This window comes from Malaclemys terrapin, chromosome 9, assembly GCF_027887155.1.
Source record: "Malaclemys terrapin pileata isolate rMalTer1 chromosome 9, rMalTer1.hap1, whole genome shotgun sequence".
Lineage (NCBI taxonomy): Eukaryota > Metazoa > Chordata > Testudines > Emydidae > Malaclemys > Malaclemys terrapin.
This window is the reverse complement of record NC_071513.1, coordinates 81,208,490-81,226,894: the sequence shown is the minus strand read 5'-3', so window position 1 is coordinate 81,226,894 and position 18,405 is coordinate 81,208,490. Positions and strand designations below refer to the sequence as shown.

Genomic DNA, 18,405 nt, shown 5'->3' with positions numbered 1-18,405 from the left:
ACTAGGGGAAGCAGACAGGGCACTGGCCTAGGGGATCAGGGTTCTATTGCTGGCTTTGCTGCTGGGTGACCTTGGGTGTGTCGCTTCGCCTTTGTGTGCCTCCGTTTTTCCATCTGTAAAATGGGAATAAGACTGATCTCCTTTATAAAGTATTCTGACATCTAGGAAGGAAAAGCACTACATAGCTTTTATTATTAAGGAGTATACTCTTTGGGTTTTGCTATGGACTTCAATGGGGCAAGGATTTCACCCTCTGTGTTTGTTTATAACTAGCTTTTTGTTGCAAACCTCTTTTTAGCCCTCTGACAGGGTACAGTACAGGGGTTAGCAACCTGCAGCACACGTGCCAAAGACGGCACCTGAGCCAATTTTTGATGGCACACTGTTGCCTGCCGGGGTCCCAGCCCCCCCACCCACCGATTTCTCCTGCAGGAGCAGGAGGCAGAAGCTTGGTCATGCCGGCAGCCAAGCTCCCCCCTCCGCCGCTTCTTCCCCCAGCATGGTGCATTCCTACCCCTCCCCCTTCCCCTCCCTCTCCCTGCTGCTGATCAGCTGATCGCCCTTGCAAGGGGGAGGGGGAGCAGAGCCGAGCCGAGCCACAGCGTGCTTGCTGCTCTGGGGAGGAAGCAGAAAAGAGGTGGGGATGGGGTCCTGGGGAAAGGGGTGGGAACGGGGCATATCCCCTCCAGCCCCCTGCCGTGAGCACCCCTATGAGCCGAGCACCCCAGCCCTCTGCCCTGACCCCTGAACCCCCCACACACATGCGCCCTGACCCCTGCACCCCTTCACACACCTCCAGCCCTCTGCCCTGACCCCTGCACCCCCTCACACACCTCCAGCCCCCGTTCTGACTCCTGCACCCCCACACATACCCAACCCCCCCACACCCCATGCCCTGACTCTTGCACCCCCCCACACATTCCCACCCCCACCCTGAGCACCAAACGGGAACTCCTGCACACACCCCCCATTCTCACCTGCACCCCCGGTCTGGGGTCCCTGCCCTAACCCCTGCACGCCCCCCCACACACAGCCCTCTGCCCTGAACCCCCCCCCCACACACACAGCCCTCTGCCCTGACCTCTGCACACACACACACACACACATCTAGCCCTCTGCCTTGACCCCTGCACCCCCTCACACACCTCCAGCCCCCATTCTGACTCCTGCACACACACCCCACACCCAGTCTCCCCCCACACCCCATGCCCTGACTCTTGCACCCCCCCACATCCCCACCCCCACTCTGAGCACCAAACGGGAGCTCCTGCACCCACCCCCCACATTCCCACCTGCACCTCCGTTCTGGGGTCCCGGCTGCCGGCCCTTTGCCAGCCGGGGTCCCGCAGGCCCCGCGCAGCCCGCTGCCAAACTAGGTGAATGGAACCCCAGGCTGGCAGAGGGCTGAGTGGGCCGGCAGCATAAGATCAGCATTTTAATTTAATTTTAAATTAAGCTTCTTAAACATTTTGAAAACCTTGTTTACTTTACATACAACAATAGTTTAGTTATATAATATAGACTTATAGAGAGAGACCTTTTAAAAAACATTAAAATGTATTACCGGCACACAAAACCTTAAGTTAAAGTGAATAAGTGAAGACTCGGCACACCACTTCTGAAAGGTTGACCCCTGGGATAGTACCTGTCTAGGTCCCAAGAGGGGCAAGGGTGACAGGGTCAGAAAGCCCTGGCGCTCCAGACCAACAAAGCAAGGGTTAACCAGCAGAACTAGGAAACAACTGTATACAAGGAGGTACAAGTCAACAACAGCTGTTGAAAGTGAGGAAGCAATTTAGGATGACAGGCCAAGCCGAGCTCTATTTCTCACAAGGTTACTGCTTCTATGGACTTGTCTACACAGGGTTACTCAGAAAATTAATCCGAATAAATTAAGGGTGTGAATTTAAAGTGGATTACTTAAATTGCATTAAGTGTCTGTGTGGTTGTTCTTATTCGGAATTAAAGTGGCATTAAATTCAATTAAGCCTAATTTACTTCCACAGTTAAAAGATGTTGAGTTTCTTGTAGCATGCCTCAGATCTTTTCTTGAAGGAGAAGGAACACCAAAGAAGTGTTCCTAACAAGTGTGCTTCCAAGTCTGGCTTTATTTTTTGTTTTGAGGAATAAAGGCTCTCTACAAGGCTGTTTTCTAGCATCTTGCTATTCCCAAGTTACTTAATGCTGGTCATAGGTGAAAATCTTCTTACGTTATTTTGACTGTGGCTGTCTGCAGGCTAGCTACAAACTTTACTCTGTTCGTGTGGCTTTGAAGAGGGAGAGGAAGTGGTCTTGTAGGAAACAAACCCCAGAGGCTATTTAGATATGAGACTAGGGGTATGTCTTCACTACCCGCCGTAATGGCGGGTAGCAATCGATTTATCCGGGATCGATATATCGCGTCTCGTTAAGACGCGATATATCGATCCCCGAACGCGCTCACCGTCAATTCCGGAACTCCACCAGAGCGAGCGGCGGTAGCGCAGTCGACGGGGGAGCCGCGGTCATCAATCCCGCGCCGTCTGGACCCCAGGTAATTCGATCCAAGATACTTCGACTTCAGCTACGCTATTCGCGTAGCTGAAGTTGCGTATCTTGGATCGATTTCCCCCCCCCCTGTGTAGACCAGCCCTAGGATGTCAAAGAACAGGGTAGATCACAAGAAATGGCTCATATGTGGCCTTCTCCAGAGGAGAATGTTGGTTTGTAATGTGATAAAGTATTGATGAGAAACCATTCTAATTTAGCTAAAGTTGGTGGAGTTACTGTAGATTTACATTTGTGTGACTGAGATCTTAGTCTAGTTCTACATGGAACCTGATGAAGCCTCTTCTAAAGAGTCCCTGTTTAGTATCGTCCTAGTCTCATTGCATGATTCTCTAGTCAGAAACAGGTATTCACACTCACGCTGATAAGTAGGCACAGCTATGGTACAGAGCACTCCCACCTCTACAGGTTGAGAATCTTCATACTTGCAGTGCTCCTGCTTTCTGCAGAAATCAGAAACACTGGACTGACAAACTGTGATGTGATCTCTGATCCAGTGTGAAGCAATGTCCCTGGTTCCCCAGTGTTTGCAGTTGTGTGAATAAATATTTATGGTAGCCAGGCCTTATCCCCTCCTATTGTGCGTAGATGTGCAAAGGTCCTCAGAATGAGGATGATGAATACAGACCATAGATGCACAGTACGTAATGAGGATAAAACAATTTCATTCTTAATGCTGAATAATTTTTGCCTTTAATATTTTTAATGTCTTCTTCTGTTTTTAAAGAAATTGCAGTTTCTTGCCCTTATGGTTGTCGAGAAAAAGCTTGAAAACATGAACCTAAAGAATCCAGAATGTATTTTTCTTAATCTCAGATTCTTATGCAAACATCATGATTTGGGGGGAGGGAATAATTCATGATTTTTGGAATGCTTGGGGATGGCAATATAGCTTAGGGTTACCATATTTCAACACTGAAAAAAGAGGACACTCCACGGGGGCCTGGCCCTGCCCCAACTCCGCCCCTTCCCCACCCCTGGCCCTGCCCCTTCCCCAAAGCCCCTGCCCCAACTCTGCCCCCTCCTCTGAGCACCCTGCATTCCCCCTCCTCCCTCCCGCTCTGATCTTGGTTGGGGGTTGCTAAGTGCTTCCCTGCTCCCCACTCACCCTGCAGCCCCTGCACCTCCCGCCCCTTCAGCCTCTATGCCCCCGTCTGCCTGCTCCCCCGCTCACCTGGCAGCCTCTGCCTGCTGGGGGCTTCAGACGCTCGGCAGCGCGGGTCCCTGCAGCCCCGGCCGCAGCTTCCTTCCTGCCGCCGAGCACGTTCCCCGGCCTGTCTGTCCCCACCAGAAACAGCTCCCCCGGTGCCAGGTTCCAAGCTGCGCGGAGCAACGGGGCCACAGGAAGGGTCCCCCAGTGGCCGGGGGGTCCCCGCCCGCGAGGGAAGCCCGAGCCCCCCCCGTTCCCCGCCTGAGCATTGTAGCTGGGGCAGCTGGGCTGCGCTGCAGATCCGGCGGATCGTGCTGGGCGGACCCTGGCTTATGCCTCCCTATTTCCCTGGACATGTCCGGCTCTTTGGAAATTCCCCCTGGACGGGGATTTGAGCACCAAAAAGCCGGACATGTCCGGGGAAATCCGGACGTATGGAACTCTAATATAGCTGCAGTCATTTTTGTCTCACTATTTCACTGTGTCGGAAATTACTTGAACTATCGTTCAACCTCTGTTTTGTTGCAAAGCACTTTTTCTCCGCTTTTAGCACAAGGCAGATGCTAACACAAGTATTGTCTGGCTGAAGACATACTCTTGGAGCAGATCTGACTTTATTCTCTGGATAGAGTGTAATAATAATCAGTAAGGACATTCAGAGAATGGAGCTGGATTTTTCCTTTGCCAGTATGTAGTTCCTGCTAACAAATCTTTCCTAAAATGCTTCTTAGTAGGAGTTAAGCATGTGCTTAAATGACTGCACAGGGTACAAGGCAGTGGAGACTCATATCCACTGAGTTCAGGTTCCTCATGTGTGAATAGAATGAGGTCAGTTGTGTTCATACAAAATGTCAAATATGCATAGAAAAGTTTCCCTGATGAAATTAAGGTATACTAATAAATCATCCTCAAACCATGCTTTTTGCCTCATTTTCTAGGCTCCCTCTAGCGAAATAAATACTTCATCTCCTCCCAACCCACATTTCTAAACAAAAATATTTTGCACATGAAGTATAATTCCCACAAGATGCAAAATACATAATTGATTATAGTGAGATCTAGCTGAGGAACACATTAATTGCTTCACTATGAGGTTGCTCAGCAACACCTATTGAAAGCAATGGGAGTTAAAGGCATATGGTACCTTTTGACACTTTGCAGGAGCAAGCCCTATTTCAGCAGGTGGGGATGTTACGACTTCCCTTAACTATGTATTTGCAAGTTACAATCACTTTATTACTCTTTCATGGGTGCATAACCAACATTTCTTGCAAAACTGGATCGAGTCGTTTTTTGCCAGTTTGCAAAGGGAAATGCAGAAGAAGATTCTAAACCTTTTTTTTCCCCACAGAACGCCTTTATTACGGGTCAGATCCATCAGTTTCTACTCAGGCAACATTTCTAGTGAGTTCGGACTGCAGAGAGACTACCGGAGTAGGCTCCATAAATAGAGCTTGATTATAACAAGAATTGCAGTTTACGTGTCTGGATGCATTCAAACAATTTGAGACTCTGGGGTTTATATTGCAGCCCTTTCTCTTGTGAGTAGTGCCATTGCTTTCAGTGACGTTACTCATGCGTCAGGCAGCAGAACTTGCCATTTTACTTTAGCTTCACTGCAAACAAGCTATACGCTGCACATAACCAGCATTCTTTCTATCTTGGCTTCCTTTGGATATGAAATCTTATGGATAAGACACGGCCCTGGACTGTTTCCTGCACTGTGATCTGCTCAGCACAGGAGCAAGAGGAAGCCATCAGAGAGCGAGCTGTGCTTCTGTATTTCTTATGGTGAATCTGAAGCAGTCCTAGACTATTGGTGTTACAGCAGCTCTAACTTACACCAACAGCTTGGCCATGTGCCAGCTGACTATATTGGTAGACCACAGCTGCCCCCCTTTTTCACTCTCTCTGCCATGGCTCCTTGGCCAGGTGGGTGTAGGAGCTGGCTATGCCTCTCTGCACCAGCTGAGAGCTCCACAACATGGGGGAATTCTTAGCTGGCGAGCGAGGCTGATTCAGCCTAAGCAGCACAAAGTAGCCAGAAGAGGAGGGAGACTCTAGCTCACTCTGTATGTGTGAGTGGGGGGAGGGTCATACCTGCCTCATACAGGGAGGAATATTTTCAATTCTTCACAAACATAATAGGCTACAGTGTGAGACTTACATTAACAAAAAAGATTTGCTGCAGTGATTCTGCAGAGATTCCTTTGCTCGGAATGACTGCCACTGAGGTATGAATGATGTATGTGAGGTATGAATACATCTGTTATTTATTCCACTGTAACTTTTTGTTTCTTCTTGTTAAAAAATGAATGTACTGGTATATGTAGTCCTCCAGTGAAAACGATGTCCTAGATTCCAACAGACAAGCTTGCCTACAGCTATCCAGACAGGAATTCATACAGATGAAAAGTCCTGTGGTGAGACGTGATGGAAATGCACACTGTTCACACAGTAAAAATAGAAAATAAAGCGCTTGATTCCACATACACACTGTGTGCAAGGAACTCCTAGGGAAGTTAGTGCAACTTGTGCACATGGAATTGGGTCCCAAATCTTTACTTTTTACTAAATCGCATGTTTCTGGCATGGCATCACAGATGCAGAAATAATATATTTAAACATCCTTTAAAATATTAACAATTTTTTACAGATTGAAGCACTTACATTTTAGTGGAAAACAAACTGGACTGATGTAAGGTGCACTGTACATACTGCTAGTTAAATTGTTCTTTGTGAAGCAAGGACCAGATCCTAGGCCCCATTCTACAGCTCTCGTGAGACACTACGCTGTATGTGTCTGATCCTCAAAGGCCTGAGCATCCTTTGCTCCCATCAGTTACAGTGGGAGTTGAAGGTGATAAGAAGCTCTTGAAAGAGCTACTCATTACCACACAGGACTAGGTCTTCTAAAATGAATTCAAGTGTCCATTTGGCCTGAAGAGTTACAATAAAAAAAGACTGGTAATGGCAGCATTTTGTTAAGAACACATGCAGATCAGAATTCTGTGGCCTACCTCCATGAAACTATAACAACTCATGGTAGAACCAACACAATGTTAGACTTAAAGAATTTGTAAGCAATATTCTAAATCTTACTCTAGCAGATTATGCTACTTTAATGTGTGAATCTAATATGCAGCTAGACTGCCCATATATCATGGATACTAAAAAGCATTTTCACTAGAAAAAGGGAGCTTTTTTTATTTCTAATAGCTGTTCACCGCTATGCAAATGCATAATTCCCTGCTGCATTCAAATGGATGATGCATTAAGTCAAGACATCTTCAAAATTCTGGCTCTCTGAAGATGATCAAGAGAATCAGACTATCAGTAGGCTTCCTGTTCCTTAGTTAAAGAACCTTTATAATTATGCTTTTAAAAGAGGAGATGTAGTATATACTGTGTGGGAGGAGTCTGAATTTTAAATTTATTTTAGAAATCATACTTTTTTTTAAGTGTACTATTGCAATGTAAGGCACAGGAAGGAAGGAATGTTGAAAGAGACAAAGAGATGGAGTCTTCCTCCAAAAACATTTTGGGCTTGTAAAGAGTGCCGTTGTAGATTATTCAAAAAGAGAACAGCGGATCGCTTTCTAATTTAATTGTATTAAGAAAGAATCATATCCCTGCTACAACTGCAGATACCATTGTTTCACTTAGATAACACAGTGAGGGTGGTACATGAACCTGACTAGAATAAATGGGAGTCCATCACTGAATTACTCAGACAGCTTCCTGCTTTTAATGTTTTTAAATTAAAATTGCATTAAAAGATTTATAATCAAAACATAAAATTAGGTTTACAAAGAAATAGAAGGCAAAATTCTGCCTCACAGAATGTACCAGAATCAGGCTTGTTTTGGGACAGAAGTCATACTCCAAATGCTATACTTAATATTGGATTACTTAGAGGTGCTGAAGTAGAAATAGTAGACCCATAATGGACATCTTTAGATAAATAAAATGAACAGCCAGCTCTGAAACGCCACCACTATGTAGACATACAATGACAGGACACACTATTTAATGTTACATACTTGTAGGCAAACAATACCTTATTTTATAAAGATAATCAAGGTTAATAGACTCTAAGGTCACACTTTGTTCTTATTCATACCAGTTTACATCCAAAGTAACTCCACAGAAGTCAATGGAGTTACTCCAAGTTTACATGGGTGTAGACAAGACCTGTATCTGGTCTTCTCTCTTGCAGAATTAACAAAGTTCTTCCTGTTCCAAATCTAATCTCCCTTATATTAAATATAATATGTGAGATACAGTTCCTACTTAAGCTATATCTTTCATGCATGAAATTTGCAACACAAGCAAACCAGCCTAGGTAAGAGATATGAATCCACAATAGACTTTAATCTTTGGCTCACATTGTTCAGTTCATTTTCAGTTACTAACAAGTCTACATGAATGAGTGTCAGATCTTGTTTGCATTACTGAGACCTTAATAGAGAACTAATCATGATGGATTTGATTTAAATCAAATTGATTTAAATCACTAGTCAGAAAGACTCAATTTAATCATGGATTTCTACATAAAAGTGCATTCTTGTTGGTTGCTAAATCCTTAATACATATTCTTCACAACTCAGAGATAGATCTAGGTTTCACATTTAGAAGGTACACACTATACATTTTAAGTGATTTATTTTGAAAACTTTTCAGATTAGTTTTACAGCTATATCAGAAAATGAATGATTGGTTATTTCATTTACCAAAGATAATTGAAGCAGATATTTATGAAGTCATTGGGAGGTAAAATATCTCCAATTCAACAGGTTAATCATTTATATTTGGAGGATTTTCTTGCCATTGTGTATTAGGAGGAGAACATCACCAGACAGACATTTAAATTGTTTTATTTAACTAAAACAACAATGTTATGTATTCTGGATTTTTTTCTTCAACAGCAAACATAGAATATTTTAACAAAACAAGCATAATGAATGAATTTCTGAATTTAGTTAAACATTCAATTTTTTTAAAATCAGGTTTGTTTTTGTTAAAATTGTTTTACTAAAATAGTTAAATGAAATATTAAAAAAAAATTAAATTGACTATGTCAGCCAGGTCAACATGAGAAACTTAAAATATTGGCTTCTGCAGCTAACTTAGTCGTCTTCACCTGCATTTTTCAGTTTGTTCATAATCTGGATAAGAAAAACAAGCTTTCCTGCTTTTTCAGGTCCCAAATGATTTCTCAATTTGGAATGAATTAGTCCAATGGAAGAAAATATTCTTTCTACAGCAGCAGAAGAAGCTACTACTGTTAAAAGTGAGATTATCACTTCAACAGTCTCTGAATCCAAGTGCTTAAGTAACTTCCACCAGTTAACTGGTGTGACTTTCTTTAAAACATCATCAGCAAACATATTTCTTGAATGATTCACCTTTAGCTCTGAAGTTTATTATAGTTGGCATTATGGAGGGAGTGGTAGCAGATGACAGAACAAGAAGTAATGGTCTCAAGTTGCAGTGGGGGAGGTTTAGGTTGGATATTAGGAAAACTTTTTCACTAGGAGGGTGGTGAAGCACTGGAATGGGTTACCTAGGTGGAATCTCCTTCCTTAGAGGTTTTTAAGGTCAGGCTTGACAAAGCCCTGGCTGGGATGATTTAGTTGTGGATTGGTCCTGCTTTGAGCAGGGGGTTGGACTAGATGACCTCCTGAGGTCCCTTCCAACCCTAATAATCTATGATTCTATGATTCTAGATATCCATGTCATAGTCAATTCCTCTTCTTCAGCTGTTAAGGTTTGACCCTGGTACCGAGATTGAGAATATTTGCAAGAAAATGAGCTGGAGATTCCTTTTTTTAATGCTTGTAATTTAACTGTCATTGCATATTTCTCTTTTTAAGATCTCACTCAGTTCCTTCCAAATTTCAACAGCATCAGCAATAAAACTATTTCTCTGCATTTTGTTCAAGGCTACAGACATAGGCTTTATGGTACTCAGCATATGTACAACATTTCTCTTAAGCCCAATATTGAGAACCTTGGCTGTGACAGTGCCATCTATTTTTTCATGATTTTGTTCACAAACTGTCATCAGATTAGGCCAGTTCTTGATATAGTCCTCAAAACAGTCCACTACTGAGTTCCATCGCACGTCTTGTGGGAGAGTTAGCTTGGTTCCTCTCACTTTTTTTCAGAGCAGCTGCTGCAAAGTGGTTGTTATGGAAGTATTTTGCAATTTCAACAACATTAGCCTTTATTTCTGGAACACTGACATCTTTGGCTAGGAGGTGCATCAAATGAGCACTGCAACCGTATGTTACTAGCTTGGCACTCTCTTCTAAATTTCTTCTCATCTTGGATACATTTGCAGCATTGTCTGTGACCAAGCTGCGTACTAGACATTTGAATTCCCCCCCTCCCCCAGTTTGTTATAGCTTTTACTGCTACTTCTTGTAAGTATTCTGCTGTGTGTGCATTTCCTGATGTATCAATTGTTTCTGTAAGGAAGATATTCCCTTCTTCTGTTGTCACACAAGCACATACAATAGGATCATTGTGGACACTGCTCAACCCATCAAGACTCAGCTTAACAATTTCACCCTCTAGATCTTTTGCACACTGCTCAATTTCTCTTTCATACACTTTATCCAGCAATTTGCCTGTGACATCTGTTCTGTTGGGTGGACTGTATCCTGGTCTTAATGATTGAACCATGTTAATGAAGTGTGGGTTCTCAATCATATGGAAAGGAGAGTTTGTTGCATAAACAAACAGAGCAATTTTTTTCATTAATGACCTCTTTTTGTAATCTGCTGGTTCTTATCACAAACTTATCAATGGTTGTTTCTGGATGGTGGAGATTTTTTTTTCTTTTTGCTACAGGTGATATACTGTGACTATGTGACATACATGATGTGACTGAAACACTATCATTGGCAGATAACTCTGAAACTATAGAAAATGATGGTGATCTTGAAGGTGGATAATCTTCAGAATCCAGTATGTTGAGAATGGATTCTCCTAAACAAAATAAGTCAATGCAGTTATTTAATTATTATTACCATACTGCTCATTTAGTATTACTCATTGCATTCACTGACACTCAGTACTACTTTAAAGGTGAAGTTGTAAAAGGAAAATTTATCTATTTCAGCTATTTATTTTTTATCACTAGTGCATCTAAAATGATAGTACCATAAAGTAACAACTATATTTTTTGCTCAAACATGAGAATTGAAAAATTGTCCAGAAGGAAGATAGGCAGTCCTTAAGAAAGAAGTATGAAATAAAAAAGTTTACCAACCTGCAGGCCCGGTGCAAGGAAGTTTCGCGCCCTAGGCGAAACTTCCACCTTATGCCCCCCCCCCAGCCCTGCGGCAGCTCCCCACCCCAGCTCACCTCTGCTCCGCCTCCTCCCGAGCACGCCGCCCCCGCTCTAATTCTCCTCCCCTCCCAGGCTTGCGGCACCAAACAGCTGATTGGCCCTGCAAGCCTGGGAGGCGGGAGAAGTGGAGCGGCAACCGCGCACTCGGTGAAGGGGCGTGGGAACGCTGTAAAAAAAATTGAGGGCACCGCTTTTTGGCACCCCCAAATCTTGGCACCCTAGGCAACCGCCTAGTTTGCCTAAATGGTAGCACTGGCCCTGCCAACCTGAAGATCCTGCATGTTCAGACATGTTCCTTTCATCATTGTCAGTGCAGCTTCCTCCTGAGAAGGAACACTTCTCATGATGTTGTTTCATGTGGGCAACCAGGCCTTGCATTTCTTTGTTGCACTGTTTGCATTTTGCACGCATGCCTGTCTTACCCACAGGTAGAGGAACTTCATTAAAATATTCCCAAACTGAGTGTCTTTTACGGCCTGCTGCCATTATAGGTTTTCCCTTCTACTGAGAGAATGCTATGGTAGGTCTCAAATCAATGAAGGCTACACTCAGAAAGACCTCAAGACTTCTGGAATATGCTGCTCAAACAGTTTCACTCCCTTCTCACATTTCTCTCCAGACTTCTCCTTGCCCAGATCTATTCCGCCACCAACAATCTTCTATTCATTAAATTTTTTGAAATTTTGCACTTTTAGAGAGAGGTAAGGGATTGACTCTGTGTACACAAATTTGCAGAGGGACAATAGGGTTGAGGTCTCTTATTTCTCACCTCTATATATGATTTATTTATTTATTTAAAACATTTTTGCTGTTAACAAGTATGTTATCTCTGGAGACACATATCCACAGTTTGAGAACTGCAAAACTAAGCATCTCTGATGGTATCTTCTAGACTGAACACTGAGTCCCATTGGGTAGATAGAAAGATTAACCTAAATAATCTATACAGAAACCCCTAGAACTCCATAAGATTGGGTCCCTAATCCATGAACTGTTGGAACTCATTTACAAAACTTTTCTTAAACATGACTATATTGTCTCATACTATAGAATTAGAATCCCTATTCCATGGTGAGATATCTTTGAGCTATAATATATCTTAATTAAAACTGTATTTAGATAGGTTTTTTTCCTCAAAGCATTTTATCAAAATCTGATTTAAATTAAAAAAATCCAATCTTTAAAAAAAAAAAATGTTAAATAATTGATTTTTATCCACGCTGGGACTAATGGCCTTGTGCTAACTCAGTAGGTTAATAGGGTACTAGATTCCGCAAGTGTTCAAAGAAGGTCAGTTGCTTAGAGAGCTTTCATCATCTCTGGCTAGTCAGGAGGCTGCAACCACTCCAGGGGACCACTCAGTTCTCCTTCATGGCCCTGTCACTTCCAGGCAAGACTACAGTAATACATTCTAATTAAAGCTACACTTGCTGACTGAGTTTCACTAGTGTAGAGTGCAGAAGCACTACTCTTTAATGTGCTCAGCCAGTATGAACATGGAATATCAATACCCAAATCTCTGTCCTGGCTCTCATTTCATCTCCTAGTGCAATAACAGGTGTTGCTTTTATATGTATATATAGAGGGGGAGAGAGAGCCCAGAATGCTCTGGGATGCAGTTAGTAACCAGAGCTGGTTGAGGATTTTTCTATGTTCTGTTGAAAAAAATGACAATTTGTCAAAACTGAAACTTCATGAGAAAGAGTCAGTTTTGAAAAAATTGTGAAAAAAGTTTTGAAACTGTCAAAACATCCCACTTCAACATTTCAAAATAAACTCTGGATTTTGGTTCACAGTGGCTTTTCATTTTGAAATTTGAGTGAATTAGAGAGTGAATTAAAGTCAACATCAAAATTAAACATTTCAAAATTATCAAAATGAAATATTTTCAATTGACCAAAACCCAATTTATTTTAAAGTTTTTTTTCACTTCACAATATTTTTTGAGATTTCAATATTTCATCCCAATTTGGGAAAGGGAAAAGAGTTTGAAATCTCAAAAATGTTCCTGGGACAGGAGAATCATTTTCTCCCCATCTCTTTTAGCAAACACCATGGGACAATATAAGGCCTATTAACTTTATTTAGTATTAGGCTGATCTGGGTTTCTGTCATAATATTTTGCATTTTTTAACATGTTTGTTTAATTAACATTTCCTCTGTTAAGGCATGCAGGGGATAGATTACTGGCCATTTAAGTGGCAATTTGTGAGTTTATGCTTTAAATTCTGTGTCTGCTACAGTTATAATGGCTCCGAAGATTAATCATGTTTATTGGCCATTAATACACAGCTAAATTATGATGTAACTATTGAAATTATATAGTTCACTGAACACTGGGAAAAGTATAAATTTGGCATGAACATATGGATGTTGATCTCTTACTCAAAAATAAACTATGCAGAAAGAGCAGCGAGAACTATGGCAGCAGCAACTACTCATTCTGTTCAAGAAAGAATTCACCCTGATGGCCTCGGATATACTCTGTCTTTTAGACATCCAATTTTACAAATCTGTAATATCTTAAACAAGAATCTAACCTTGCAATTAATAGGTGCTAGAATGTTCAGTCCTTATTGATCTTGTTTTTTCATACACTCCAGATGTCCTTCACAACCTGAGTGTGTTTTTTAGAAAGTACTCCAGACTCTGAACCAGATTAGCTGCCAGAAATGCAGACACTAATGGACCCTTGAATAGAGAACTTCAAATGGTGCAGACTAGGCGCCTGCACAGCACAAAGAAAGCAGCTAGAGCCAGGGCTGAGAATTGAGTCCTAGGTCTTATCACTTATTTGGAAATGAATTTCTGAACTACTTCACTCTCTGGCCCACTATCCTCCAGTGCTGCAAGGCACACCATTCCTGCCCTCCGTCTGAATTCCCTTTTACCCTGTGAATTGAATCGGGCTTTCACACATTTATACACAGAACTAAAAGTTGGACCCAGACACAGAACATCAGCTGCGTTAATGTAAACTGGGGCGATTCTTGACAAATTCTTTCTCTGACAAATCTGTAAAGAAGGCAAATGTTGTTTTTATTTCCTTCCAGCAGGGCAGGCCGATTTCTGGCAGGGCAAATCAACTTCTTTTCAGGCTAGTTGCTTTATCCAAGCACCGGAATAGGCCTGAGTCTAATAAGAGTCTCTTGCACAATAGGATCCCATTTTTCTTTGCAAGTGCAGCCTTTTTGTATCTGTGTTAAGGATTCATACAACTTGATTAGCAGCATGGCAGCCCAGTAAAACTCCTGACTTATTCTACCAGGTTCCATCACAAGATCTTTTCCTTAATAACCCGCAAATAATTGCTTTCCTTGCCCTCTCAAGAGCAAATTTACCTTTCATATCAGTGGGCTAAACTGCTTTGATACTAAAGATTTGCTCAGCTTGACTGTGAAAGGAGATGAAAATCATGGCCAGTCAAAATGGAGGAATCCTCTTTCAGTTCCCAAGTAATCCCAATACACATCCCTGCTTCCAGTTATTTTACCTGGTTCCCTTCTAGTAGTTAGTTAGCCATTAGAGAGAATATGGCCCCTCTACTAGCATGAGCTGAGAGAGTGTCCCTTTGACTCAAGCAGTGAAGGCCTGTGTTTTTTGGAACTGAGGAACTAGGGTTCTACTCTGAGCTCTCCAAAGTGTAGGATTTATCCAATATTAATGTCTGCCAGCTGTATGTGGCTTCATCACAAATCAGGGGGAAATTTTGCTGACCTTAGATACTTTCCATCCCGCCCCTTTTTAAAGCCCTCCCTTGGGAAGGGTTAGAGGGCAAATAGGTGCTGCTCCCACTCTGCCTGCCTTATAAACTTGTACCATGTCTTCACAAATTTGCTGATGTCTCTCCTTTTCTGTCCATTTTTTTGTCCATTTTTTCTCTCCAATCCTGGTTTTCTGTGGATTTTTCCCTCCTTGTCATCCTTTTTCTTTCTGTTTATTGCCAGACCCCTTTTGGCTGATTCTTCTCCTCTCCCTTCCTCCTCTGGTTACTTCATTCTCCAGTTTACCAGAAAGCTAAGACTACTGCGTTGGAGCAGCAGATGGGGAAGGGGTCCAGAGAAGAGTAACTGGGGCTGGTGGTTGTTCCCTGAACCTTCAGCCCTGTATACAGCAGCTAGGGGGACCAGATGTCCCAATATTATAGGAACAGTCCCAATATTTGGGGCTTTTTCTTATATAGGCACCTATTACCTCCAACCCCCTGTCCCGAGTTTTCACACTTGCTGTCTGGTACCCTAACAGCAACTGTTCCCGTAGCCAGCTATGTTGGGCCCATAACATGAGCAGGGAGGAAATCTGGGTGACTCTCAAAGAGCTACCTGAGGCCTTACCTGCAGAGGTGGCAGACACTTAAGGTCTGTCTGCAATGCAACTGGAAGGTGTAATTTCCAGCACAAGTAGAAATACCTGTACTGGTTCTGACTGAGCTAGCATGCTAAAAATAGAAGGCATAGCCATTATAGCGAGAGGGACTAGCCTCCCCGAGTACGATCCCATCCTGGACCTGAGGTACATACTCAAGGTGACTAGTTCCTCCCACTGCTCGCGCCACCAGGGTTATACTTCTGTTTTTAGGGTGCTAGCTCAATCAAAGCTGAGGCAGGTACATCTGCTTGGGCTGGAAATTATACCTTCCCGCTCCAATGTAGTTGTACTAAGTGTCTGGAGGTGTGGATTTGGGCGCTGCAGCTTTCCAGAGTCACCGTGATTTTCTCCTCTGCCCTGCATTCCTCCTCTTAACTATTCTGGCATCTCCTCCCAGGGTGGCCCACTGCAAAATTGGCAAGTATTCGTCTGCCTTGGGCAAAGCTCCTCCTGCCTTGGAATAATGCTAATTAGAGATGCTGACCACTGCCCCTCTAGGGACCAAGGCCCAAACTGTAGCAGATCTGCTGGGGAGCAGGAGGTAGAGAAGCCCTGCAGGGGCAACTCTCCAATCCCTGTGTGCCAGGTAGCTCAGCCATTTGTAGTTTTGCGAGGACTGCAGTTACTATTGTAACAGCTGCCAGCATAGCCAATGCCAGGGATTGAACTGGAGACCTCCAGAGTTAAAAGACTGAGTCTTCACAGTTTGAGCTAAAGACCCAAGCTCTGTAGCAAGGGGCTGTAATCGATAATCCTCCTCTGTGGATCAGGCACTGAGGGGGGACACAACATATTCAGACTAACCGCAGGGGGTTATGCTACTACAGTCCATATAGAAGTGCTCAATTTCTTCTGGTCCTTTTCACGCAGATTCTTTCAATGACTCTCTTTGTAATGCCTGTACCTTTACTAACATGTTTTTTGGGAGGAATGTAACTTTTGGAGAGACTTTTCTCCGTATAAACTCAAATGCAAATGCTAAGAATTCCTAGCTGCAGCATTACACAAGGTAGTTCAGGACTGCAATGGAGTTCACTTTCCAATGGTTTTAACATCGTGACTGTTCCTCTGTTGCGGGGGGGATTGCAACCCTTTAAAATCCTGACTTGCTCTGGGAGCAGAACAATGCTTGCTACTGTATAACCACGTTGAAGCATGGTAGTTGCTAGCAGGGTTGTAACACCATTTCTCTGTAACCAAGTTAGTTCTGTAATAAATCTGTGCCATAGAGTGCCAGTTGGCCTAGTTTATCTAGCACCCTTCTCACCATTCCCTCTCCTTCCCGTCCTGCCAACTGTGCTCAAATATGTTCATAGCACAGTCCTGATCCCCATGTGGACCAGGCTTTGATTACATTTAAATCCTATAGAAATCTTGTAATGAAGTCCCTTTGTGTCCATGCCTATAACTGAGTCATAGTCACTCTTATTATAATAACCTTGCCTTTTATATTAAAATGCATCATAAAGAGCCTTGCTCACTGAAAACAATAGGTGCTTTAAACCCTTTTAAAAAAATAATACTGTTGATTTAAATACCAGGCTTCTAATGTTCCTAGAGAAAATGTACAGTAATGAAAGCAAGCTAATAAACTAGGCATAATTGGCTTGTTTATAATGGATTCTGACTTCGGAAATGAACATTAAATAATGGCAATTCTGTTTCTTTCCAGCGCTCAGGTGGGGCCTTAGCTATTCCTTTATGTGCATTTCAAGGGACTGTATCTCTCCATGCACCCACGGGAAAAACACTCTCTTTATCTACCTACGAGGTAAGCACTGAAGGGCAAAAAATAACACCCACATCAAAGAAAATTGAAGTGTATCGATCAAAGAGTGTTGGTCATGAGCCAAACCCTGAGGATTCTCCGACTACATTTGCAGACACAAATGTTAAAATTCATTTAGAAGTTCTTGAAATTTGCGACAATGAAGAGGCCATGGATACTGTATCAATCATCAGTAATATCAGCCAGTCCTCTACCCAGGTCAGATCCCCGTCCTTGCGTTATTCACGGAAAGAAAACAGGTTTGTTTCATGCGATTTAGGAGAAACTGCTTCCTACTCTCTCTTTATACCATCAAACAATCCTGACAGCGATATTAACATATCAATTCCAGATACTGTAGAAGCTCATAGGCGGAATAGTAAAAAGCAGCATATGGAGAGAGATGGTTATCAGGAAGAAATACAATTGTTAAATAAAGCATACAGAAAAAGGGAAGAAGATGGCAAAAGCAATTAAAAGACACTTAGAGTAGAAAATCTGATTTGACTGACACTCCTCCTCTGATTCAATTGATCTATCAAACACAATGACTTTTCTCTTCTGTAACATGTAGTTTTATTTTGTTTGGCTATACCAGTGGTTCTCAACATGCGATCCATGGGCCGCTTGCAGCCAAATCAACACACAGTTGCGGCACATGTGACATCCTCAGGGCCATACAGGTGCATTGTGTGGATGCGGCCCACATAACGAGGAGCTGCGTACATGGCCCACAATGGTAATTAGGTTGAGAACCATTGGACTATACCAATAAGAGGATTTTTAAAAATGTATGGATGGGAAAACATCAAATAGTTAATTGCTTTTATAATATTGATTAGAGAATTGCAACACTGGTGGTGGTTGTGTTTTAGCTTTTGTTTTTTGTTACTATAATTTCTAAAATCTTTTCTGAATAGAAGCTTAGAAGCTGCTTTGGTTGCTTGTTGGCACTGGGCAATCTACCCATGGAAACCTGTGAAAACTGAATGATCAAACCATTCCCATCCAAGGAAAGATTAACTTATTTTGGCCTTCTGTCACAATTCTGCTATGACTGATGTCTTGTGCCTGAAGTATTTATCAGAAAAAAATAGCTAAAGCCAGAAGATGAATACAGGATTTGGTTAAATACAGGATAAAAGAGGCTTAAGTGCTTTAAGTTTCCACTGTTATGTACACAATTCCTATGTACCACATAAGTAACTAACC

The 18,405-nt window shown here is 42.5% G+C and overlaps 1 protein-coding gene across 1 annotated transcript in view; it reads left to right on the top strand.

The window, feature by feature from the left end:
• GPR149 (G protein-coupled receptor 149) overlaps positions 1-18,030 on the top strand; it is a 44,723-nt gene extending 26,693 nt beyond the window's left edge. Inside the window, exon 4 of the mRNA XM_054040612.1 lies at positions 17,098-18,030. Within this exon, the coding sequence (XP_053896587.1) occupies positions 17,098-17,670 (573 nt within the window). The 3' untranslated portion in view covers positions 17,671-18,030. The remainder of the gene's footprint in view (positions 1-17,097) is intronic.
• The last annotated feature ends 375 nt before the right edge of the window (positions 18,031-18,405 follow it).